Raw genomic sequence first — 25,300 nt, forward strand, 5'->3', positions numbered from 1 at the left:
ATATGGTGAGGAGGTGCTGGAGCCATAGGTGTGCTCAGACTGCAGACCTTCTTCCACTCCTAGCACAGCCACAATGCAGCTGCCTCACCAAGAAGGGAGCGATGGGAGGGATGTGACGGCACGGGACGGGAGGGAAAGACCTCTGCAATTCCTCCAGTATGGCAGTCATTTAAAAAAAAAAAAAAAAAAGACATCACAGAGAGCTAGACCCCTCCTTGGTCACCTCTCAGGGGATGCAGAGCGTGTGTTTTCCAGGCCTGAGGATTTAACGAGAGCCATCGCTAACATGTTGCTGAACGTTCTCCTCGGCTCCTGACAGTCCGTGGAAGTACTCTCACTCTCATGTGCCATCAAGCCCTGCATCCTGCTTCCTTCCAAATGCCGGCCGGACAGATTTATTGAGAACCTCTGCCTTTTCTGCACTTTAATAACAATTCCATCATCTCCATCTGCCAGGATTCAGTTCGCTGCCGCTAGTGTAAATGCTGCCTTGGTATTCGCTCTGTTCCTGGCAGTTTTTCTCCTCCTGAAGTCTTTTGCGTCCCGTATTCCCCACTATGAAATTTCTCATTTACTTCTAACCACGGCTGCTGAGCTGTGTCCCCGTCTGAGGCTCGGGGACGAGCCGCAGCAGTGGCAGTCTGTGGGGACAGTGGGTGTTGGGGAAGGGGTGCGGGGAGGATTCAGGGGCGGAGGTCCGGGGACGGGGCTGGGAGCTGCTACCGAGGGGTAGGCGGCCACGGGGAAACAGCTGGTCCTGGGTCCGCGGGCGAGCAGGGCTGGTGATGTGTGCGGGCAGCCGCGGCCCGCCGCTCGCCGCCTCCCCGCGCAGCCCAGCCCCGCACGCCCCGGCCCCAGCACGCGGCCCGGGGCCTCGGCCCCTGCCCCTCTGCTGCTGCCATCTCTCGCCGGCAGCCACCCCGGCGAGCCCGGCGGGCCCGGGCCCGGCTGCGAGGCTTGCGGGACTCGCTCCGGGGCAGCCCGGAGCGCGCCGAGGGAGCGACGGGGCCGGGCCCCGGGGGAGCCCCGCGGCGCCGAGCGAGGCCGTTCCGGCTGCGCGGAGCCGAGCGGGGCTGAGGGGAGCGGGGCGGGCCCGGGCCGGGCGCCGCGGAGGGCGGGCCCGGGCGCAGGGGGAGCGGGGCGGGCCCCGGGGGAGGCGGGCCGGGCGCGGGGGGAAGCCGGGCCGGGCGCCGGGGGAGCGGGGGGGAGCCGGGCGCGCAGCTCGGCGCCCCGCTCGGAGCAGCCGGCGCCGCGGCTCCGGCAGGTGGCACTGGCCGCCTCCCTCGGCCGCCTCCCCCGCTCTCCCCCCCGCCCGGCCCGGGCTCCGCCGCCGCGCTCAGTCCGCCAGTGCCGATGCTGCTGAGCGGAGCGGCGGCCGGCTCGGAGCGCGGCGCCGGGGCCGGGGCCGGGGCCGGGGCCGGGGCCGGGGCCGGGGCAGGCGGCGGTGCCGGCGGGGCCCCGCAGTGCGTGGGCACCATGGCCCGCTGGCTCCGCGAGCACCTCGGCTTCCGCAGCGCCAAGCCCGCGCCGCCCGCGCCGCCCAAGCCCGACTACCGCGCCGGGCCGCCTCAGCCGCCCCCGCCGCCGGGGGGCGCCGCCGAGCCGCTGGCCGCGGCCCAGCCCGACATCGTGGCCGCGTACCGCCTGCAGAAGGAGCGCGACTTCGAGGACCCCTACAGCGGGGCGCCGCCGAGCGCCGCCCCCGACGGGCCCCGCTACGTCTCGCCCAAGCACCGGCTCATCAAGGTGGAGGCGGCCGAGAAGGCGCCCGCCAGCCCGACGCCTCCCCCCGCCGCCCCCGGCTCGCCCCCCGCCGGCCCCGAGCCGCCCGACGAGCCGCCGCAGGAGGTGAGTGGCCCGGCCGCGGGTCCGCGGGGGCGGGCAGGAGCGGGCTGTGCCCCCTGCAGCAGCCAGCCCCCGGGGGGCTCCTGCCCTGCGACGTGCCGGCCGGCAGCAGCAGCAGCACGGGGGCTGCTCCCGGGGCTCCCCGCCGCAGGTACAGCGCTGGGTGTGCGGGCTCAGGCCCTGCTGGCCCCTCACACGGCCTCCTGCTGCCTGCCCCCTTTTGCTCCCTCTTTGCAGCCCGGTGCTTGTTGCTCCGCGGAGGCGACGACCTCCCGGCCCAGGGAGGCCCCACGCAGCTCGGGACATCTCCAGAGGCCCGTGACGGTCGGACCGGCCGCCCTGGGCCTCCTCCTGCCCCGCGTGTGGCGGCGCGGATCTCCTCGGTGAGCCTGCCAGGGCCTGCCCAGGCTGTGCCAGCTGCAGCCGGGCTCCTCGGAGCTGCTTTGTCAGGAGGCGCCCGTGCCTCTTTGTCTGACGCCTCAGAGCTGCCTTCTCGGGGTGAGAGCAGCGCTGGGTGCTGCCCGTGCCTCCCACTCCAGGAGCGGGGCCGCTGCGGCAGGCAGGCTGGCGAGGAGGCCAGAAAAGTCCTCGCCGGGCAGGGGACGGGAGCGGGGAGAGGCTTCCTGCGGGAGGCAGGAGCCGTGTGGCACCGGGACCCTGCCGAGGGGCAAACCCCGAGGGGCCGCGGCCGTGGGCACTGGGCCTCCTCGCGGAGAGGCTGATACGGGGACTGCGCAAATAAAGGCAGGAGGGCTCATTAGCGCCCGTCAGCGCCGCAGCCTGCAAGATGGGGCTTGTCAAGTGAACTTGACGAGATTGCAGATCTGGCTGATGGAGGGAATTGTTGATACAATAATCACAGACTCGGGCTTGGCGTTGCCTGACGTGCTGAGGAAACACACACCGAGCAAAATCCGCTCGGGAGTATTTTACGCAGATGAAGAACTTGTAGCTGGCGGATCTTTGAAAGTTGCTCTTAATGAGCAAGCGCCGCTGGGAGGTTTCCAGAGGGGCCCGTTCAGTTCCCTGGTCCTCCTTCAGGTCCTCCAAGTTCCCTGCTGCAGGCAGTGGAGGAGGAAGAGGAGGAGGGTGCTGGCAGAGGGCACTGAAGGTGCTGTTGCAGGGGTTTGTTTTGCTGAGGCAGGCTCCTGGCACCTAGATGATTTTGAAAGGGACCAGGGGAAGGCTGCACTTCTTGGAGGGACGTGGGCTTTGGTATGTGAAGGGCCGAGCAGGAACTGTGTGGAGTAGGGACTGCTGGCCAGTCCAGCCGCGCCTGGCTCGGGCTCCCTGGGCATCAGAGCACGGGGGTGAAGCTGGAAAGCTCAGTGAAGAGCCAAGAGCTGGGAGGCATCTGGGGAAGCCCAGCTAACAGTGGGAGGCTGAAGAAGACCCTTTGTTGTATCTGTGGCAGACCGTGATTAGGTTATCTCCCAGTCTCATGCGTGCCTCTGAGGGGAGGAGGTTTCTAATTCTTCAGGGCTTCGGTAGGTGATGGACAAAGGCAGAGCTCCAAAGGCCGGTTGAGACAGAAATAAGGTAGGAATATTTGATAGGGCACGCAGCTAGTCATTGAAACAATTTCCCTGGAGGAGCAGGGGAGTGTTCACCACGTGGAGCGCTTCTGCTGGGCTTGGGCACCCTTTCTGGCTCCCATCTGCTGGCGTTGAAGTTGGGCTGGGTGGTGGGAGGATTCCCTGGCCCCGGCAAGGGCGTGATGCTCACGGTGGTCCTTTCCGGAGGTGGTCCAGGGGGATGGAGGGTGCTTGCTGGATACTTGCTCTTGGTGACACAACATCAAAGTGTCCTGGAGCAGGGAAGGCACGTCAGGGCTGGGAGAGAACCCTGATGAGCTCTTTATGCCAAAATGGGGTTGTGGCAGGCTCGGTGCTCCCGCTCTCAGAAGGAGGTGGTGGGCCCTGTTCCCAGCTCTGTTCCATGTCCGCAGTGGGAAGCGGGACTCCAAAAAGCGCTCGCGTGTGGGTCCTGAGTTGTGGTCATGTCGAAGGTGAAGGGCGAAGTTTAATTATAGGTACAGGCAAGGCTCTGCTGGAGCAGAGAGGTTTTTTGTTAAGAGTTACACTGAAAAGCACGCTAATAAAATGTGCCGCCCTTCCAAGCGGGAAGGACAAGGAGGGACGGAAGAGGAAGGAGCAGCCACTGGCTCGTGGCTGTGTGGGCAGGCTGAGGCAGTGTGGGTTGTGCCACAGGTGCTGCATTGAGGCAGGGGGACCACATTCCCTGGGAGCCCTGTGCCTGTGTAGTGCCGTGCCTTCCCTCTCTGGAGAACTGAAGGGGCAGGAATGTCTTGGCAGCAGCATCCCTCCTGCCCCGGCCATGAGTACGTGCTATGTGATTTGCTGTCATCAGGTCGTGCTGCGGTACGTGGGGTTTGCAGCATCTCGTGGGGACGTGCTTAGGGTGAGCTCTGCGGTAGCTCCCTTCCCATCACAAAAGCTTGCTGGAGGTGGCGGGGACCAGCAGGGGTCCTTCAGCAGTCCTTCCCCTCCAGCAGCAGACAGAGGGCTGATACCACTCGCCTGTGCAAGGGGGACCCTTGAGATGTCTTCCATGCCGCATTTGGAAAAGACACAAGAAACGGTGTCACCAGGGCTCCCCTTGATGCACGCGGGTGAGGTTCAGCCTGTTCTCAGTGAAGGGACCTCCTTCATGAGAGCGTGGGGACACCGTGCCTCAGCCCCGGGCACGACGCGCTTGGGGTTGGGGTTGTTTCTCTGCGCTGTTGCTCCACATGTGGCTTTACCCATGTCGAGGCCGGAGCCTTGCTGGAGTGTTGCTTTGTGTCATGCGTGTCGGGACCAGCCGGTGGCTCTTGCAGTTGGCCCCGTGCTGCTGGCTGCAGGCCAGGCCCTTTGCAGAGCACTGGGAGCCTGTCCTGCTCAGTGACACCTTACTCTTCCTCAGGATCTGCCTCTCCTCTTCGAGCTGCTGCACGCCAGTGACGATGGGGACGAGGTTGTGCGGCGCAGGGGTGCGTGGCTTCGGGTGCTGCCAGTTGCCTGCGGTTTGCCAGCGTTCAGTCGCAGTGTGATTAGGGTCAGACCCTAAGTCTGGGGCTCCAGATGCAACGTTTGTGCTCAGAGGGCAGGGTCAGTACCGTGGGGTGTGGGAATGGCTGGCCAGGAAGCTCCTGGGCGTGTGTCTTTCCTGAGAGAACCTCCCCGAACTGAGTCATCCTGCAAGATGCTGTGCTGTCTGCCCCGGGCTCCCTCCTCCTCCTGTGCCCTGGGTGCAGCGTGTCCGGCTCCTCAGGCGGGGAATCCGACCCTTCTTGGACAGCCGGCTTTTGGTTTACCTAAAAGTGTGGCTTTGGCACCCACTAAAAGCTGAGCGGCAAGGTGATACCTTTGGGAAAAGGTCCTGGGGGTAAAACTGGGGAAATCTTGCACCCAAAGGAGAGAATGAACTGGGTTAAATTAGAACTCAGAGTGCCTCCGGTGTGAAACACGGGGACTTCCTAGGGAACTACAAACACACGCATCTCCAGCCACTTGTTTATAAAGTGAAGGATCTGCCCAGGTGTCCTCTGGCTGGAGACAGACCTCTGTATGAAGTGGAGCGTCTTGTTATGGCAAAAGGCAGTGGCAGGTAGGGCGTTTGTAGGTGAGGTAGTGCAGAGCCTCAGGTCTGCCCTGGGATTTCGGTGTCTGAGCCACGATCTCTCTCATGGAGAGCTGCTGTCTGTCCCGTTCCCTGGTGTGCTGCGTAAAAACACTTTTAACACTAGAACCCGGCCCTTACCTTTAATTTTGGTTTGTTTTCCTTTCATACAGTGGGCATAAATAATAGAGTGAGACTAGCCTCAGTGCGGCAGCGGGGATCTGGGTGTGTGTTGCCGTGGCAGATTAATGCATGAAACGTACTCGTGGGCACAGAGAGGACGTGTCGGGGGGTCCAGGTGCTGATTTGCCCAGCTGTTCTCCAAAGGATTGCTCTGCACCAAGAGCCGTCCCGTGGTGCTGGCTTTGCAGGTCAGGCATGCCCTTTGCACCAAAATTGTTTCAAACACAGCAAAGGCTTCAGCCCATGTATGGGAGGGAGCAAATGTGCATCGGGGCTTCTTGCTCTGGAGCCCCGCACCGTTCATGATGTCCGGCGCTCGGATTAGGAAATGTCAAAGATGCAGTTTCCCAGGCAACCTTAATTCGGCCCCACGTGCCAGTGCATTGGGATACAGTCAGCAACTGCGTGGTTGCTGCAGTTCGTCCTCCAGGAGCCCTGCCTCGCTCTCAGCGCTGGGTGTGCAGTGCTCCCCTCCTCGGTGCCTGCGCTGCGTTGCCACTTGCTTGGTGTTGCACCCTGAGTGTGCCTGCTCCTGTGTGTGGTTCGCAGTTCCCTTCTCAGCTTTTCCATGCCTTGCCTCTTTGCCGTAGTGCCTGACCAGTTCAGATATGAAAGTGTTTACGTTCTGAGTGCCCTGTGGGCTCGACTCTTACTAAGAGGTATCTTTGAGGTAGTGGAGGAATAAAGCCAGCGTGGCAAGAAAAAACACCAAACCCAGGGAGCCTGGCGACTCAAGCACCTGACCTGGGCCATTAGTTCTGTGCCTGACCGAAGCCCAGCAGACCACATCCCACCTGCACAGGGCCATCTGATTGCTCCAGAGCATCTCTGCAGCCCCCTGCAAGCAAAACGCCCAGTTTTAGGACGCTTGGGCTCTCAGCAGAGATGCTTTGGATCGGGCCCCACAGTCCTCTAGACCTGGAGTGTGTCCCTCCCTCCCCAGGGAGCCAGACCCAGGCACCCAGGGGGTGCAGAAGGGGCTTTCCTCCTGTTTGGAAGAGCGAACACTGCGTGCGGAGGAGCCTCTTGGCTGCAAAGCTGCTGTGCTGGCGCCCTGTCTTGTCTGAAGCTGCTCTGTTCATGGGGTAGGAGAGGGAGGGTCCAGGACTGGTGCCAGCAGCAAGCCAGGTGTCTGTCTATCTAGTAAAACACATCTAGGAAATAGGCTTTGTGGCAGGTTTTAATGCAGGCGGGTTTGGCTGAGGACAGGAGGAACGAGCAGGCAGCCCCTTCCTGACCCCGGGAGGATCAGCCTGCTGCATTCACAGCCCTGCAGCCACCTCGGAGCTGGGAGAGCCCTTTGTAAAGGGCGAGCGCTGAGCACGGTGTCTCTGAAGGCACAGAACCAGGCAAACGTGGGCGCTGGGTCGCTCCTTGTCGGCGTGCCTGGCACGGCAAGCCCCTGCCCCTGTGCATGTCGGGGTGCGTGTCTGCGTGTTCGTGCCTCCCTCGGCACTGGTGCTTGTGCAGATGAGCTGTCACCGGCTCCGGGCTGTGCTCTGCAGAAGTCCTTGCAGCAGTGGCTGGGTTTTTGCGGCTTTCCAGGACGTGTGCTCAGCCTGCGGGATGCTCTTTGGAGTGGCGGGCACCAACCTGCTCAGTATCGCCCAGGCAGCATCCGACTAGCAGGCTGAGCCCCTGTCTGCCTTGCAGAGGGTGAGGGTGTCCAGAAAACAGCTCTTTGAGGGGCTTCTCAAAGGCAGGCATTAACACAAACCAGGATTTCAGCAGCAGCGCCGGCTTGCATTCGGGTTTCATGCTGACGCCCCTAGCCCATGCTGGGGAGGGAGGGCAGCTCGAGCAGACGAGCGGCTGCAAAAGCCACTGGCAGCTCAGATTTCCCTGGGCGGTTTTGCCCCAGTGGTGGTGAGCAAAAGGCTGCAGCCCTTGGGCTCGGTATTGCCCCTGGGTCCCATGGGGCCCCGTGAGCCTACATCACCCTTGGCTGAGGGAGGCAAAAGCAGCCACAGCAGATTTCCTGGCTGTTCCTGGAGCCCCGACGTGGCATGCTGGCACTGGGCCCTGCCTGCAGACGTTTTGCTCTTTCCATCTTATCCAGAGAAGCTGATGCTCTGAGCAGACATCTGCTGCTGCTGCTTTCACACCAGTGCTGAGCAGCGTGGGCATTGTCTCGCTACCACATCCGAACCCTCGCCGTGCATCCATCCAGGGTGTCTGCAAGCCCTGGGGCTGGCCGTCTTTGCTCGGGGGATGACGCTCTGCTGTTTGTGCCTCATTGTGGCAGGGCTGGGCTGGGAGAGCTGCCCTGGGGTGAGCGAGAGCTGCCCGGGAAGCCCACAGCCCGCCAGAGGAGGCAGGTAGGTGATAGAGGAGCTGCCTCTTTCCTCCCGCAGCCTGGAGAGATGCAAAGGCTCCAGGCAGCAGGGAGGTGTTTACAGCTCCAGTTCCTGTCCCCTTTTCCTGCTGTGTTTTGTTGCTCGAGGCTATTGTCAGATGCTTTTCACAGGAAGGAGGAAGAGGGGTTTTGTTTTAAACGGATTATGGGAGCCTGAGATTAATTTGCAAGCTGCCCAGGTCAGTACCGCTGGCTCTGCCCGGGGCAGCAGGGTGCAGTGACACTGGGCTTGTGGGGACCGAGACCAGGATGGGTTTTGGCTGCTGCCACACTGTGCTCAGGTTCGTGCTGCGGAAGCTCAGCAGAGCCAGCTTTGTGGTCAACAAACCTTACTGGATGTCCCAGCATGGCAGGTGAGCTGGCAACAGACAAGATGCTTGGGTGTGCTCAGACCCATCCAGAAATATCTCCTTGGCCCTATTTTAGTCCCAGATGCTGGGGCTCGAGGTGGCACGTGCAGCTCCTGGCTTGTAAAGGGCTACGGCGTTGTGTGATGGGAGCGCTCCTGCCGGGAAGCCGCTGAGATGCTGGGGCAGGAGCGTGGCTCTGGGGACGGGTGGGGACCGAGCTCCAGGTCATCCCTCCTGTCTGCCACAGGGTTGTGTCTCTGTTGCTCGTAAGGACAAACCTTGGTGTTTTTTTTGTTTTGTTTGGTTTTTGTTTTCCTTGAGATACTGTACCTGAGAGGCTCTTGGTGCTGTTTTCTGCTGACTCCTGGTTGCATGGAGGAGCCCGTCCGACATCACTTGGCATGTGTGGAGATGCTGCAGGGTCCTGGGAGAGGGATGGAGACGAAGCTGCAGGCTGTTCTTAGCCCTTTTGTTAAGGAATGTCTCCAAAGGAGCCTGCAGGAGCCCTGGAAAATAACCAGCAAGCTCCCAGTTGTGCCAGCTGACACCCCTGTACTGGGATCTGGCCTGCTTTGGACGAGAAAATGCGGCTGTGCGTGGGGAGCTGATGTCAGTGCCTTCGGAGAGGACCTTGCTGGGGCATCCGTTCAGGTGCTGGCGGCTTTGCTGGTGCCAAGCCGCTGCTAACGGAGGAGGCTGGGCCGCCTTCTGCTCTGCTTGGCTCCGGCCCAGCTTTCGGGACAAAGGCTGGAGCGTTTCCACCGCTGAGAGCCTTGCGCGGGTGCCTGGAAAGCTGCCGGCTGCCAGCACCTGCTCGGCAGGGCTCTGGTGCTGCGAAGCCCACTCAGCGCCCTTGTTCCAAAAGAGGATACGAAAGGGGCAAGCAAGGGGTGGCAGCAGCCCTGTCCCAGGCCCCCGGTGCTGGTGCTCTTTACCGTGGTTGCGCTGGCGATCCTGGGCTCCTGCTTGCTTCACTCCCTCTCCCAGGACTTGTGGCGTGAAGGCACATCCGTCCCCCTTCCCTTTGGGGCTTGGGGTCCCGGGTGCCTCTCTGGCTTCTCCTAGCAGAGCTGGTGGTGAGGTGTGGTATTCAAAGGGGATTCAGCTGGTCCCTACCCCCCCCCCCCCTAAACTTTTGCTTTCCTCCCCTTTTCCAGCTGGCTGTCCTGGAGGACTATGCAGACCCCTTTGACGCTGCACAGGTGGCTGGTAGCCAGGCAGGGCTGGAGAAGGTGACGGAGAATGATGGATATATGGAGCCATACGAAGCCCAGAAGATGATGGCTGGTAAGGTGGAAAGCTTTGCGCAAAGGCCACTGTGCTCGTTGCGGCTTGGGTCCTTGCTGCTCTGTGAATTTGGTGGCCACTATGCTCTGTTCCTTACAGCTTGAGGTGGCACCAGGTCGCCCAGACAAGGCTTCTGAGGGCTGGCTGGCAAACCTGTGTGATTGCTGCAGTGGTGCAACAGCTACTTTGCAGCCAAATTTTCACAGGTTCATGCTTGTGGGATGGGCTGGCCATAGCCAGAGCACTTGTGAAGGCTACCCAAGCATTAAAGGCACCTCGATACTTCTGCTTGCGGTGCTGCCCGTGAGGCTAAGCCAGGAGAGACATGACATTCGATGCATCTGGCATAAAACAAGACGGATGTGGGAGCTGTTTAATTCGGTTATGATGGGTCCAGAGCGTGCCGTTGTCTGCTGCAGCAGCAGGGTCCCCAGCGGTCTCATTTATGGCTTGAAAGCAGGCGAGGTGAGAGCACACGCTCCCAAAGGCATTGCTCTTACTGCTGCAGCGCATGCAGGGCCGCTGTGCTGGCGTGTCTGCTCCAGGCTCTGGCTCTGCTTTGTAGTCCCGTGGTTTTCCTGGAGCAAATGGTTTCTGGAAAGCTCACATGGCTTTTGGAGGAGACTGTTGCTTTTTTGGAAAAATCAGCAAGCGACAAAGAGTCTCGTGTCTGCAGAGAGGCTTCAGTTTTGCTCAAGGGAAGGGCATTTTATTAAACCAGTCACACTGGATGTTCAGGGGAGAAAAGCAGCCGTGCTGCTTGTGGGGACTTATTTCCTGGGACGGTCTGTCCCCATGGACCCCGCTTTGCAGGGAGACACTGCAACGTGGGGAGAGAAGGCATCCTGGTGCTGGGGACCGCTTAGGACCCAGCAGCTTTGCTGCTTGTTTAAGGCACCTGCTGGAGGTTTGGGGTCTGCTCCATCACCAATGCTCCCTGTGTTGCCCTTGGGTGAAACTCAGCCCTTGGGGAGCATGGCCAGGTGAAAAGTTTGTGGTCCCTTCCCTCTTCCGCTAGAGATCCGCCAGAAGGGCCTGCGGGAGGCTCCGTCCCGGCCGCTGCACCTCTACGACACTCCCTATGAGCCCGTGACCGGAGGGCTGGAGGCAGACAGCGACCGCCCCGCCTGCCCCAGGCCCAGGGAGTCCCGGCTGCCTGAGGATGACGAGCGGCCTCCAGAGGAGTACGACCAGCCCTGGGAGTGGAAGAAGGAGAGGATCTCCAAAGCCTTCGCAGGTGAGCCAGGATGGAGGCAGCGGTAGTTGTGTAGTGTTTTGCAAGGGGGAAGATGGGTCCTTGGTGTGCCTTTATCCTTGTCGGATTGGCAGCGTCAGCCTCCCCGTTTCCATGGCTCGGGGAGCGCTCCTTGACTCGCAGTGGCTACTTTTCTTCAGCAGGGCTGGTGGGAGCCAGGCTGGGGGGAGTGGTGAGGGAGCTGCCTCGGCAGCCTGTCCGCTGCTCATCTCCGGTTGCTGTTCCCCTTACTGTCTGATCTGCACCTCTGGTGCAAGCTGACCTCCGTCTCCCACCCCAAATTGCAGGGCTGGGGCTCCATCCTCAGCTCAGGCAGAGCCCTCCTCCTTCGGGACTCCCTTTGTATGGACAGGAGCTGGGCACCCCCCCCAGGAGCCTTTGGCCGCGCAAACGTCCAGCCTCCTGACCTATTTATCCGTGCTGCAGGATCGATTGTGTTTGTGTTTGTTAATGAGGAAATCCATGCTGTGCATTAGCGCTGGCTCCTCCGCCAGCACTGGCTAATTGCCACGCTCATATCTAGGATGCATTTTAATTGCAGCATTGTCTGTCCGCACTGCTGCCAGCAAGCACAAGGCGCTCGAGACAGTGTTTGTTGGCGCTGCGCGGGGATGGCGGTGAAGAGGTGTGGAGATTCGGGCTTGGGAGTGACTCCTCACCTTTTGGGTGAATGCTTGTGCCAGACCGGACGCTGCAGTGTCTGGTTGTGCCTATGGGAGGCCAGGACCTGGGTCCCAGCACAGTTGTGCCAAGATTTCAGCTTCTTGGGCTCTGCTGTGAATCACTGGGCTGGGTTTGCGTGGAGGGGTGTGCGCTGCAGATTCGCTTGATGCCCCTGGGTGGAGGAGGTGTGCTCATGGGCCTGCCCCATGCGTGGGTTCTGCCCGGGCTGCTCCAGGTTTGCTCTGAGTCTGGAGGAAATTTGCACGTGGTGAAGCAGGTTGCGGTGCCATGGACCTGCAGTCTGTTTTCTCCCAGCTCCAGAGCAGGTCCTGCTATGGCTTCTGGAGTGTTTCTCCTTTCCTGAGAAGCTGGGAGCTCTCTGCTGGCCCCTCTGCGAGCCCCCTGATGGGCACCTGGTACTGGCATGAGGCTAATCCATGGCGAGCAGAGTCTGCACCCCCTTCTCTGCCGCTGCCGCAGCCTGCCTGCAGCCCCACGGTCATGGACAGCAGCTTGTCCTCGGGTGGCCTGGCTGTCCCCGGGAGCTCTGCTGGGGTACTGGGTACCCCTGTGTGTGTCCCAGCAAGCCTTGGCTGGCATAGGGCCCCTGGGAATTCAGACCTTAGATCTTCACCCTCCCAGCTGCTGTCCTTCTCCCTGGGCTTGGTGTTGCTGACTTTTTTTTTCTAAGCCCTCTCTTTCTCTCTCTCTCTCTCTCTCTTTCTCTCTCTCTTTCCACCCTCCCCACCTTCATCCCTCCCCTTATCCAGTTGAAATCAAGGTCATTAAAGACCTGCCGTGGCCACCGCCGGTGGGACAGCTCGACAGTGGTGAAACGCCCCCGGACGGTGAGGCTGGTGCCCCCGGCCCCCCGCAGCACGGCCAGCAGAACTACGAAGACGCCAACGGTGGGTCTTGCATGACAGTGGGGTGTCCGGGGTGGGCTGTGGCCAGTGCCCGCCACAACCCTGCCCTGCTGCCTGCCAGCACTGGGACACTGCCACGCTGGAGCTTGTCTGGACCTGGCAGGGCTGCCTGTGGATGGATGCTGCCGGCTCTGTGCTGAGCAGTGCAGATCCACCCTCCTCCTCCTCCTCTTCCTCTTTCTTCTCCTCCACCTTTCCCCAGCTCCTCCTGGCCCCTTGCTTGTCCTGCGCAGGATGCCAGACCTTTGTCCTTGCCTCTTCTGTGCCTCCTCCGGTTACCTGATACCTCCTTGCACATGGTAGTTGAGCTGCACCAGGGGATTATTCGGTGGCAGAGCTATTATTGTCTGCTTTGTTCTCTCTTCTTTGCCTCCAAATTCCCATCTGATGGCTGCTTTTACTTTTTTTGACAACTGCTGAGCATTTAGCTGATGTTTTCTTGTGACTCTTAATACCCAGGTCACTTACAGGCATGATAACCACTAATTCAGATCCAACCATTGAAGTTTGGGGTTGTTTTTTTCCCCAAGTGCATCACTTCATCATTTAGCACTGCTCTGTTTCATCTGCTTTCTTTATTGCCTTGCTGCTCAATGGCAGGGGATCCCTTTGGATTCCTGGCTCTCGCTTTTGCTGGCCTGAACAGCTATATCTCCCAAGGCACACTTTGTCGTCTCAGGTTCGCCTTGTAGCGGAGCCCTTTTTGCATACACTGAAAGGCAGAGCCCCTGGCGAGTACCCCTTGGACTCTGCTGGTTGTCTCGCTTATGAAAATCAATGACTGCTGCTTCTCTTTTGACCCATTATTAATTTTTTAAGGACCTTGCTCTTACGCCGTGGTAGATTAGTGGTTTTTTTTCCTAACAGCGTCAGGTAAGGGGCTTCTGTCAAAAACCCACCCGGGCTTTCAGGGCTGGCCTTGTTCACGTGCCACCGCTCTTGCGGAGAACTGGGATGGATCTGTGAGACGTGACTCTGTTCTGCAAACCGACGGCTCTGCCCCGGTGTGCCGTGCCGCCTGTGCGTCACTAACACTGCTCCTGATAGGCGCTGCGACGTGCCAGGTGCAGATGTCTGATTTCCTTATCTGCAATTACCCAGGTCCCTGCAGAGCTTCGTAAAAAAAATTGTATGGCTTTTGCTAAGTTCCCAGGTGGGTTTGAGCACGAGGTTGCACGTGACTGCTGATTTTGCTGCATGCTGTAGGGATGCCCCCGAGCAGTGCGGCTGATCTGCCAGCGCCATGTCCCGGTACTGTCCCAAATGTTCTCTTAGGGATGCTACAGGCTGAAGTAATCCCCAAAAAAGAAAGGTCTAATGGAAACTTCCTGCTCCTCTTTGTACAATAAATGCAGGCGTCATGAAGAATTAATTTCTGTGCTATACAGCCTCTGCTCTTACCCCATCATTTTTTATCCTCACAGTCACTCTGACACGCACCCTGCTCTTGATGAACACATCAGTTTGTCATTTTTCCTGGCTTTAGCAACACAAATTCTCGTTTTTATTTTGATTTGCTTTGTTGTGTTAAGTTTATCTTGCCAGAGTTTTGTGTTATTCTCTACTTTGCCTGTCTGGGGCTGAATTGAACTTCTTGAAGGATGTCTTCTTACTCCTAGGGGCTTGTTTTTAATATCCTGTTTAATCATGTGCATGCTTCTGCTGCTCTCTGACAGGTGCAATGTATTTCTTCTGAGCCTCCAATATGATGACTTTGTGCAGCCAGCAAACACTTCAGTGTTTTGATTGTCTGCCTTTTTAACGATTGTCCCAATTTTTTAAGGTGATGAGTTGAAATTGAAGTCTGGCTGTTATGGGCAAGAGCCAACCTCTGCAGAGGCACGGCTTGCCTAGCCGTAATGCTGGGCACTTCGGCCCTGAGCAACTCCTGGGGGAATTTAAGCCGTGCTAAGCTGTGGAGGTTGTGGAGAGCTGACAAAACCATGCCAAACACGCCCACCAAGCAGCCAGGGCATCCCTTGGGCCGGGGTCCCGCTTGTCCTGGAGCTCGGCCACCCCCAGGCTGTCTGTGCCTCTGCGGCAGCAGCCACCGGCAGCTTTGCATCAGGGCAGTTCTGACAGATCGATAAGTAATTTGTGCGAGGGGGCTCTCCTTGCAGGGGAGCAATAATGAACTCTCTGGAGGAGGGAGAAACAATATTATTAATGCTGAAATCATCCTGCACGGAAATAACATTCAGTGGGAGGCTGGGTCCCCAGGGCACATCTCAGTTAATCCCTTGCTGGGCGGCGTGCGCTGGACCACTGCGGTTCGTCGGTGTGCAGGGTGGTGTCAGGGAGGCATCTCTCAGAGGAAACGTCTCCCTTCCCCTCCAGGGATTTTTTTTTCCACCGCAACAGAGGTGGAAATGTGTCCCTTGTTTTCAAACTGCCTGCCTCTCCTTTAAGCTCCATCTTTCCCACTCCTCTTTTTTTATGCAAGATTGGAGAGCCTCTCAGTACTAATTCTCTTGATGGAAATGCCTAATTGTATGCCGCAGCCACTGAATCTCTTGTTACATTAGCCACACCTCTCTGTGTTTATGAAACCTCCCTGAAAAATATATCTAGGGGCTCAGGAGCCCAGTCTGCACCAAGTCCTGACTTGATGTGGATGCACACTTAAGCATCCCCAGGTGCCACTGGGAGCTGCCCTGCCCCTTATTTAGAGCAGGGCATCAGGGCACTGAGAGGGGACCCAGTGATGTGACATTTCTGGCCACCTCCACAGCCCCCTGCTGTGTGGGGAAAGCTGGCAGCATGGTGGGTTTATAATTAGTCCAGCCCGTCAGCCTGTCCCCACGGCCGCTGTGACGTCCGTCTGTCTTGCAGGGCCATCGGAGGGGCTGGGGTATGGCCGCACCTCGCCCTGCAGGGAGGAGAAGGCCAGGGCTGGCCTCAGACACGGCACCAGCAGCCTCAAGAGCACCAAGACGCTGAGTGCGGAGCCTGGCCCCTTCCTTGGAGAGAGGATTGACCCTGCCCTGCCCCTGGAGAGCCAGTGGTGAGTCCTGCCTGCCCTCCCCCTGTCCACGTTGTGATGCTGCAGGGTGGCAGACCTGCTTCTTGCCCTTGCCTTCTACCCTAGCACCATGCTTTTCCCACCTGCTGCTTCTCCCTTCTGCCCTCCTCTGAGTCCTGCTGTCCCCTTGTGCCCTCCGCATCCCCCAGGCTGCCCCGCTGTGAGCCCAGCAGCCCTTTGTCCCCCAGCCCCGGTGTTGCCACCCGCATCCTTTACCCCCAGCACTGCGGCCGGCATCGCTGCTGCCCGGGGCTCAGCCTGTGCAGGCTCTGTCGTGCCCAGGGTGTGCACACAGCTGGTCCCACTCCTGCCTGCAGCTGGTACCACGGGGCCATCAGCCGGACGGATGCAGAGACGCTGCTGAGGCTCTGCAAGGAGGCGAGCTACTTGGTGCGCAACAGTGAGACCAGCAAGAACGACTTCTCCCTCTCCTTGAAGTGAGTGAGTCCGGGTGAGCTGCAGGGCGGGCGCACCTTCGGGGCCGTGCTGCTCTCGTACGTGCAGCGCAGGTGGCACTGCCGTGTGGCACTGAGCGTAAACACCTGGCCGAGGGCACCCAGAATAAGGTGATTGCCTGCAGCAAGCCCAGCCCAGAAATATTCTGCCTGGGTGGATGGTTGCAGGCTCCCTGTAGGCTGCGCTCAGCCACCAGAGGTGGCTAGGTGGTGCAGAAGGTGAGCCTTAGGCTTTGGGTGGTGGCTCACATCTGGATTTGTACCCGTATGGTGCTGTTTCACATGCATCCAGCTGCACTCTGCGGGGGCACACACGAACTGGCTGCCGGCGTGCCTGTGCCCCCAGCGCTGTGGGTGCTTGGCACCTGTGGGTGGGCGCATGGCTTTGTGCTGGGGTGCCCACGTGAGTGGGGGCCTGTGCCGTGGGGAGAGGGGGTGGCTTGGACACAACTGTGGGGCAGTTTCTGCATTTCTTTGTGGGATGGCACGGGCTTTTGACATTTGGTTTGGTGTCTGGCAGAAGCATCTCTCGGGAAGACTTGCAGAGCTGGAGGCAGGCTGCTTTTCCCTTGGCAGTGCTAGTAATCCCTCAGACGGATAAAATGATGGGCCTTATTACTCACTTGAATGTGTCTGATTACAGCTTCCAGCTCTGGCTTTTTGCTTCCCTCCATTCGTAGCTGAGTTTTATGAGAAAATAAAGTCTGTACAATGCCATTATTTATGAAAATGTGGGTACCCATCCCTTCCTCCCCAGCCCACATAACCATCGAAGCTTTCACTCAACCACGTGGTAGAGAGGGCATTGCGCTGCTTTGGTTTCTCAGCAGGGAATCCTCACCCCCCACAGCACAGCTTGGTTTCTGCTTGGGTTTTGGAGGGTAATCTTAGCACCTTCCCTGAGTTTTGCAGCTTCCCTGAGAGCCAAAACTGCATGAAGCATTGAGGTATGTGCCCAGAGCAACTTGCTCAGCTCTTTTGGGAGTACTGGGGCAGCCTGAACTCCCCCAAAACAAAGCTGTTCTTGTCCAGCAAATGATGATGGATTAGGAAATACCTTCTTGCCCTTCTGCAGGATGAGTATATTAGCTCTCTTCCTGGCAAGCATGAAAAAAGTATTTATTGAGCACTTCAGTCATCTCTGCCCAACAGCAGCCCACATATCCCTATGCTTTTCTCAATATACTTTAAGTTTTCCCAGTGGTCTCTGTACCTGCATTTCTCCCTGGCGATTTCAGCCTCCCCCATTTATTTCCCAGTGCCACAATTGTGAATTAGATTGCTCCATCTCTCTAGTTTTTACGCTTTACTGCTGCCTTCAGCACCAAAGTAGGGCAGATGTTTAGCTGAAAAAAAATCATTCTTCCTTCTGCAGTTGTAGCTTTTAGATCAGACGTCAAGCTTTTTGGAAGAGCTCCCTGTTTTCATGTATTTGTTAGAATTTTTACTGACGTTTTAATTTTCTCAGTCATTTTTTCTTGCCTTGGATTGTGAGCTCCTTCGAAGCAACAGCTTCTAGTGGCCAGTGAGTTGTGTTTGAGAGGTGGTGTTGGGGTTGGTGGAGCTTCCTCCCTTTCCAGTGTGGAAAGCACCAATACTGCACATTTCTCCCTTTTCATTACCTCTACAAGCCAGTCATCCTTTTTTTTTTTCCTCCCCCTCCCCCCCTCCAGTTCTTCCTACCCATCCTTAGCCTCATGGCAAAAATGGCCAAGTCCTCTTCTCAAATGGTGTGGGTGGGTAGGATGTGGCTTTGCAGCAGTGTGCTTCTGCCCGCAGGAGACTGCATCCCATCCAAGAGCTGCTCAGGTGACGTCCACCAGCCATGCTTGCAGAGAGCACACAGCCTCAGGAACATGATTTTTACTGCACTGCCTATCTCTATAGAGCCTTTTCAAGGAAAATCCCTAGGGATGCTTTTTATATAGCTGTAAGCTGGTTGCCTGCATCTCTTTTTTTTTTTTTTTTCCGAACTCTTTTTTTCTTGAGGAAGGAGGAGCAGCTGAGGAGATGGTCTGAAAGGAGAGCTCAGTGCTGACCTCCAGTCCTTTTGTGCTGCCTTAAAGGAAAATGTGCACAAAAGAGAGCAGCAGGAGCATGTCAGGTAGTTGGGAGGTTTAACCCTGCCGTGACAGGCCTGGCTGGGCCACCCCGTGCTGCCTGTCACGGGCAGGGCTGTACTGCCTTAAATGCCCGGAGGACGATTGCCCCGTGGCTCGTGCCTCCACGAGAGGGGCTGAAGCCATGGTGCGGAGACCCAGAGAGTGATTTGGGCAAAACCCAGCCTGCTTTACCTCTTTTCCTGCTCTGGACCTGGCACTAATCCTGCACTGGACTCCTACGGGGTGCAGCACCTGCGGGCAGCCGTGTGCCGGTTAGCGGTGCGTCCCTGCCGTGTGTGCACGCTGCCGGGGGGGCTGTGTGCGGTGCAACCCCCACAGCTCCACTGCTGGGGTGCAGGACCCCCCGGGTCTGCAGCCAGGGCGCTCCCAGCAGCACGGCAGCCCCCCGAGCCTGGTCCCTGGCAGGGAGCCGCCGTGCCGCTTCCTCTGCTGTCCCCAGGGGTCCGGCTCCCTGCTGATCAGCTCCTAAATGGATTGCAAACCCATTCTGCTAATGCAGCCGCTCTGTCCATTACGGGCACCATCTCCTGCCGGGGGGATGGGACTGGCCTGCGCGGAGCTGGAAGCGGCTCAGCATTGCTGATGAGGTCCTGTCTGCTTTTAAGTCATCAATATTTTGCCGTAATGTGCATTCCAGACGCTGCAGACAGGCTGTGGCTCTCCTCGGAGACGCAAATTAATAGCAACAGGGCCATTAGCCCGTCACTTGGAATCAGCGCTCGTGGCAGTATCTGCCTGCGCAGCCGCGCATGGCTCGGTGCCCGTGCTGTGCCGGGAAATGGCCTCGCTACGCTGAGCAGGTTTTATGGATCCTGCAGTGGTGGTGTGGAGCTGGGGGGGCCGGGTGGGGGGGGGGGTGGGTTGCGTGGCTGGCCACTGCCCAAAGGAGAAAATCTTGCTTTGCCACAGTAAGGCTGGCCAGTGCAGCAGTCCAGCTCCTCCTGGCACAGCTGCTGTGTGAGCCAGGGTGGTTGTAAAAGGGGTTTTGCCACAGGTTAAAGGGTTAAAACGCTGCCTCTGCGTCACCCTGCGGCTGCAGGGATGGGCTGCCCAGCTCAGGGGAAGGAGCTGGTGGGGGGGTGGGGGCCAGCTGTCCCCCCCTAACCTTGCCTTCATCTCTCCTTGCAGGAGCAGCCAGGGCTTCATGCACATGAAACTGTCCCGGACCCAAGAGAACAAGTACGTGCTGGGTCAGCACAGCCCACCGTTCGACAGCGTGCCGGAGATCATTCATCACTATGCCAGCCGCAAGCTGCCCATCAAGGGGGCCGAGCACATGTCCTTGCTTTACCCGGTGGCTATCCGCACCCTATAGTCCTCAGCCTGCACAAGCCGGGCTGGAGGCTGGGTGGACCCAAAGCTGGCCCGTCTGCAGGGCCGAGCGCTGCGGTGCCGAGGATGGGCTCTGGATCAGCGAGCTGGGCACGGACGGTGCTATCGGGGGTCGCAGCAGCTGGACCCCTCATCCAGCTCCCTCGTACGGTGGTTCCTGTGTGCTGGTTTGCCTGCTGGGATGATGGCAGGGGGGCCCAGCACGAGGAGCTGAGCAGGGTTGGCCGCCTGCTGCCCTCGCCCCCTCCGGGAAGAGCTTGGGAAGCAAGGACTGGAACTGGGGCCATGGAGAGGACCTGGGGGGAGCAAGGTGCAGGAAAAGGGGGAGAAAGCATCCCAAGGTGTGTCCTGAGGGTGCCTGGTTCTGCCCACGTCCTGTGAGGGAGAGGACAGCCCTGTGCCCACACGAGAGGAGGCTGGTGCTGTCCCCGGCGGGGGCATGGGGTATGAGTGAGGCCCGGGGGGCAGGTGCTCGGTACTGGTACTCACTGCCATCGTTTGCCAAATGTATATAGTGACCGGTCTCGGCCGCACGTGCAGCACCACTGCCTAATAAAGCGGTGCATGGTCGTCTCCTGCTCCGTGGTGTCCCTGTGCCCTTGCCCCACCACCTGGGCGGGGGATCAGTGTCGCACTATGCCATGCAAAACCGCAGGGAGGGGGATTCTATTAAGCAAAATTACTTGGGTTTTTTTCACTCGCTCACACACAGAGGCCCATGCACCTGAGTGGTCCAACCAGCTTACTCTCGTACGTGGGGGACCAGGGACGCCACTGGTCTTGTCCTGGCAACGTCTTTGAGGTCCTTTGTGGGCAGCAATGAGCTGATTTTTGGACGTAACTGTTATGCTCTGCAGAGAGGGATGCTCTTTGGGATCTTTTGCCTCCTCGTTTTGTTTCACCCCTTGTAATTAGGCAAAACACCTGAATTTCACAGGTCTGTTCTCTGGGCATTTAGTAGCTCCAGTCCTGTTCTTCATCTTCCTGGCACCTTGTCTCTGGGCTGGTTTGTTCCTCCTCTTCCTATGGCTGAAGTTACATCTGGTGCTCTGCAGCAGTTGCTGCATACTTTGCCTTTTAACCTTGGTCCTGGTGGTTGCTTGCTACCATGCCCGTGCACATATCTTCCCATCTGGGCTTCGTGATAAGCTCAGCTCCTCCACGATGACCCTGACAATGCGTTCCCTTTCCCCTCCTCTCCCTAGAGTGGCCCTGCCACATGCAACAGAGGGGCTGGCTGGGGCAAGTCCGCTGCTGGACCAGCAAAACATTTTTTGTCTGCTGAGCATCGGCAGAGCGAAGCGCTGGGGCTGTTGGTGCCCTGCCGAGTGGTTGTGTGAGAAACGATCGCCCTCCCCATCGCCTGCTCCCAAGAAATAACTGCCCCTGCTGGTTTGCTGGGGGTATGGAGATGGTCTGTGGAACCATGGGGACTTAGTGTGGGCTCTGGGGTTTTCAGGACTCGGCCTGTAGCTGGGGGATTGCTGTCCCGTCGCAGTTTTGGGCCGCTCTCGGGGCATTGCGCGAGGCTGGCGTGCTCCCTGGAGCCTGCAGAAGCTGTGGTGGTTTGTTCCCGGATGTTCAGCCTCCCCCGCTCCCTAAAAGGCTGCGGTTTGAGCTCATCAAGCGCTCGGTGTCTGCTTCCAGCAGTGCTTGGCTGCTGGCAGCCCCTGCTGCCTCTCCCCAGCCTTTTCCAGTGGGGATGGAGTTTTGGCTAGAGGGTTTTTTCTCCTGGCCCTGCCTCTGCGGGGGCTGGCGAGCACCAGAGCCCACGGAAAAGGCTGGAGGTGCAGGAATACATTTGCAGAGATGCTCTTAGATGCCCTTGTTGCATTTAAAAGGTGTCAAGGGGCCCCGCTGTGTGCTGATGGCCCCAGCGCAGTGCTTGTCCCCGGGGGGATTGCCCTCTATGACTGTGGCAAGGAAAGCAGAGGCCACCTGACTCTGTGCACCCAGGGAACAAAGGCACAGGAGAGCCTCGCCATGTGGTTTTCTTTTTTTTTTTTTTTTTTTTTTTTCTCGAGAAATGGTGGCAAAGAGCAAACAGCCTGATGGTGAAATCCCACCCCCGCAGCCTGGCTGTGTCTTGGGGGTGTCCCTGCCAAGCGCACGGCAACTTCTGCGATTATTTCTCTGGAGCTGGTTTAAACAAGGGACAAGGTGTGACTGGACTGGTGTTCAATGGACACTCACGGGCGTGTAGGTCCTGGCACTCCCCCCGCCATCATTTGCCCCCGGGGACTTCTGGTTCTTGCTTCAAAAGGCTGATCACGGTGGAGGATTTTGCCTGTAGCGTTTGGCCTGTTGCGCTGAAGGGGGATGCTGGGGATGCCTCCCTGAGCTGCAGGGAAGGAGTTGACCTGTACAACCACCCCAGTATTTCACATCAGGCAAGGAAGCAGCTCAAATGGGGGCTGGCACCTACTCCTGATGCTGTGGAGGTGAAGGCTCAGCAAATTGGCCTCCCAGGACCCGGGAATGGGAAGAGCAGAAACTTTTTTCTTTTGCTTGAGTCCAGCTACTGTCTCTAATGCAGTTGGTGCTGTTGCCTCTCGTCTTTTGGCTGGGTACCTCTGAGATGCGACTCACTCCGTCTTCCTTACCACACCGCTATGGGTAGTTGGGAATGGAAATTACATCCTTCCTCAGCCCTCTTTTCTTCTTGTTAAAGAAGCCCAGCTTTTCTAGCATCTCCTTGTACATCATGTTCTCCAGCCCTTGCCACCCCAGTGACCCTCTGCAGGCCACACCTCTGTACTGTACCTTCCAAGCAGGGTTAGCCTTGAGGTCAGGCCAGAGTCAAAGGATATTTTGGAGAGAAGCAGAACTTCCCTAGGCCCAGCTAGGCTTTTGCCCCTCTTCACAGCATTCCCAGAAGGTACTGGGCAGCAGGCATAAAGAGGGCTTCCCGTTCACTGCGACGTGAGGACAGCACCTCAGCCCAGCTGGCTGCCCCTCACACAGCAGAGGAGATTCTGCAGGGAAGGGCATGCAGAACACAGAGACGTAGCAAAGAGCCAGCCCGCAGCTTGACGTCGGGTCAGCGGATGGACCTGAGCTGCTCAAATCAAGCAGATCCATGCAGGTCCTGTACATTTTGAGTCTGACTTGGGGATTCCCACGGGAAGTACGTTGCTCTGGACTTAACTCTGGGTCTGGCCAACGTGTTGCATCCTCTGTGATGGGAGCTGAACTTCAGGGGCTCCCCAGAAAATTTCGATGGACTGAATCCCTCTTCAACTGGTACTTTAGTGCTACATTTGCTCTCCTGTGGCTGAAATGAGTGTTGTTTGGAAATAAAAGTGGGACAGGCGTGTAACAGGGCTAGAGAGATGACAGGGGATTCCCATTCATGAGTATGCTCATGCCCAGGGTGGACAAAGGCCTGAGAAGCCTGATGTGGCTCTGAGATTAACCCCACTGAGGGCATGAAGGTGGAGCAAAGACCTTCCTTTGTAGCAATTCCCACCCCACTTGTCCCAGCAATCCCCCATGCCCTCCCAGCTGCCTCTGTTCCCCATCCCTGCTCCCTGTCAGTGAAACAGCTCTGTCATTCATCACCTGATCTCTAGTCCCTTGCTAAGCCCTCCATAATCGCCAAGCTGTTTTAGCATGCTGCAGGCCCTGATAATGAAAGAAGTTTGTTTTGTAATTGGATTAGTGCTGCTGGGAGCATGCTCTTGCACGGTGGTCGGGTCAGAGCTGGCACAGCCCCCGAGCCCTGTGCTGCTCCGCCTGGTTTTGGGCCAGCTCAGGGCTGCGCTCACTCCTGCACAAAACCCCACTGGCCAGAAGACAGTCTTGCAGAAGGAAGGCAGCGCGGAGGGGTGAAAAGCTGATTCAGGGCAGAATTTGAGCCTGCCCTCCTTGGAAGCTGGAGTGTGTTTGCTGAAACTCCATTACAACCCCTAACATCTCCCACCTGCTGGGAACGAAGCACACTGGTTAGCACCAAGCCTTGCCTGGGTTTCATCACCCTTCCCAGCATGAGCCATCAGGGCTCCTGAACGCCTCACCAATAACCGGCCCTTGCAGGGCTGGGTAAAACCCTCAGATGGGTGTAGGGAGTTGTCCATCATCCATCCCCCCTCCCGGCTCCCCTGGCCTGGAAAAGCCCCTTTAAACCCAAGTCTAGTGAATAGTTTAAACCCCAGCCCTCCCAGCAACGCCTGCATCACTTGAATGTCTCTGAAAACAGTGCCCGGTATTCTGTTTCCAGCCACAGCAGTCTCCAGTGCTGCAGGAGGAGGATCAAATAACCCCGAAGCTCCGCTGCCAAAGTTTATAGCAAAGTGGAGAAAATTGTTCCCGATCCCTGCAGGCTACCAGCAAAACGTGCGGTGTAGCACATACGTAGCACACACATGCATATGGCACGCACATGGCCCAGCTGAATGCCTCCTTTCAAATCTTGTGGAGACCAACGTATTTGACACAAGGGGCAAGTTTCAGCTCACAATTCAGAGACCACCCTTGCTCGGTCCTTTTGGCGAACTTCCCCAGCATCATCTCAAAGCAGCTACTTGCTCCTGGTGCTGTTTAAAAACTGTTGAAAAATATCTGTGCTTGGATGCCTCCACCTCATTTTCAGTCTCCGCTTGTGATGAGTTCCGCCCTTTTCCTTGCACAATTTTGGAGGGATGTCTCCAAACAGCATGCTTGGGCAGATCTTTTAGGTGAGATCTTCCCGGTGCCTTGCTACTGATGCAGCTGTGTCCCTCCCGAAAACTCACCGTCACTCACCCCTGAACTGTTTGCTGTTCGTATTAGTGGGGTCGCTCTGAGACGGGGGGGTGGAGAAGAAGTGCTAGAAATATCTCTGCTCGGAGACACTACTGTTAATACAACCCATCATTTATTTAATTAGCTGGTTCCTCTGCTGTAACCATAACCATCACTTCCATCACTGGAAACTGGTTCCTACTGAGTGGCAAATCAAACTTTCCTTAACTCCAACCAGCCTAAACATGCTGCATCTTCTTGTCTAAGAAGTCAATTATGAAAGAAAAATCATTATATTAAACTGACGCAATGTATCTGTGAGAAATTCTGTTTCCATTTGCCTTCCTATCTTGAAGGATTTCCTTCAAAACACGGGTCAGAGCCTCACAAGGTTACGAAAGCCTATATATGTTTTAGTCTCCCTTTTCCCTATTCTGGATGTGGGAGGCACATTAGCTCAATTTCTTTGCTATTTGAGCTCTATCCAGGTAATCCTAAATCTGATCCTTCTTTCACAGTGAGATGACCTTGCTCCTTTCCTCCTTGCTCTCACACAGCACCTCCTGGTTGAGCCTCATCTCATGCATTTGAAGTGTGTCCTCATCTGGTGGTTGTGCCTCAGGCACTCTCTCCATCACATCTTGTTCAGCCTGATGACCTGCACAGCTACAAGTCTTTCATTTCCAGGATAAATTTATGCATACTGATTTTTTCTCTGTTAAATGGCAGCGCACAGCAAGTCCTGATTTGTGTCTGTGTGGGACCGATGGCTCTGCACATGCGTGTCCTCTCTCACTGTTCATGTTCGGGGTGGGCTTGCTGTGCAGGTACAGTGCACTGTGATTTACTGCCCATATGCAGCATTATGGCTTCTCTGCGCATGCACAGCATGTCCTGATTTACTGCACGCATTAAGGGCTACCTCTCTGCACATTCACAGCACGTCTGGTTCTAGTGCCTGTGCTCAGCGCGCGCTCTCTGACCATGCATAGAGTATGTGCTGATTTACGGGGCAGGGTCTTCCACCTCTTTGCCTCATGCAGAGTACCTTGACTTGCTGCTCGCACATGCCACTGCCTCTCTCCAAGGGGAACAGTCTGCCTGATTTGCCACTTGTGCACAGGGCAGTCTCAGATTTACAGCGTGTGCGATGGGAAGCC

At 57.8% G+C, this 25,300-nt stretch overlaps 1 protein-coding gene across 3 annotated transcripts; it reads left to right on the forward strand.

The window, feature by feature from the left end:
* Positions 1-1,164: 1,164 nt before the first annotated feature.
* LOC308200938 (SH2 domain-containing adapter protein F-like) lies at positions 1,165-24,465 on the forward strand. Of its 3 annotated transcripts, none has more exons than XM_080607556.1 (7): positions 1,165-1,848; positions 9,513-9,642; positions 10,661-10,879; positions 12,331-12,468; positions 15,319-15,490; positions 15,826-15,959; positions 19,215-19,352. In XM_080607556.1, exons 1-6 carry the CDS (start codon positions 1,354-1,356, stop codon positions 15,947-15,949), a joined length of 1,278 nt encoding a protein of 425 aa, XP_080463682.1. In that variant the 5' UTR covers positions 1,165-1,353; the 3' UTR covers positions 15,950-15,959; positions 19,215-19,352. The 3 variants fall into 3 exon arrangements, with proteins under 3 accessions (XP_080463682.1, XP_080463680.1, XP_080463681.1); XM_080607554.1 differs by having other exon boundaries at positions 1,169-1,848; positions 15,826-15,945; positions 19,215-24,465; XM_080607555.1 differs by lacking the exon at positions 12,331-12,468 and having other exon boundaries at positions 1,171-1,848; positions 15,826-15,945; positions 19,215-24,465.
* The last annotated feature ends 835 nt before the right edge of the window (positions 24,466-25,300 follow it).

The sequence above is a fragment of the Anser brachyrhynchus genome, assembly GCF_964034855.1.
Source record: "Anser brachyrhynchus genome assembly, chromosome: 11".
NCBI classification, from domain to species: domain Eukaryota; kingdom Metazoa; phylum Chordata; class Aves; order Anseriformes; family Anatidae; genus Anser; species Anser brachyrhynchus.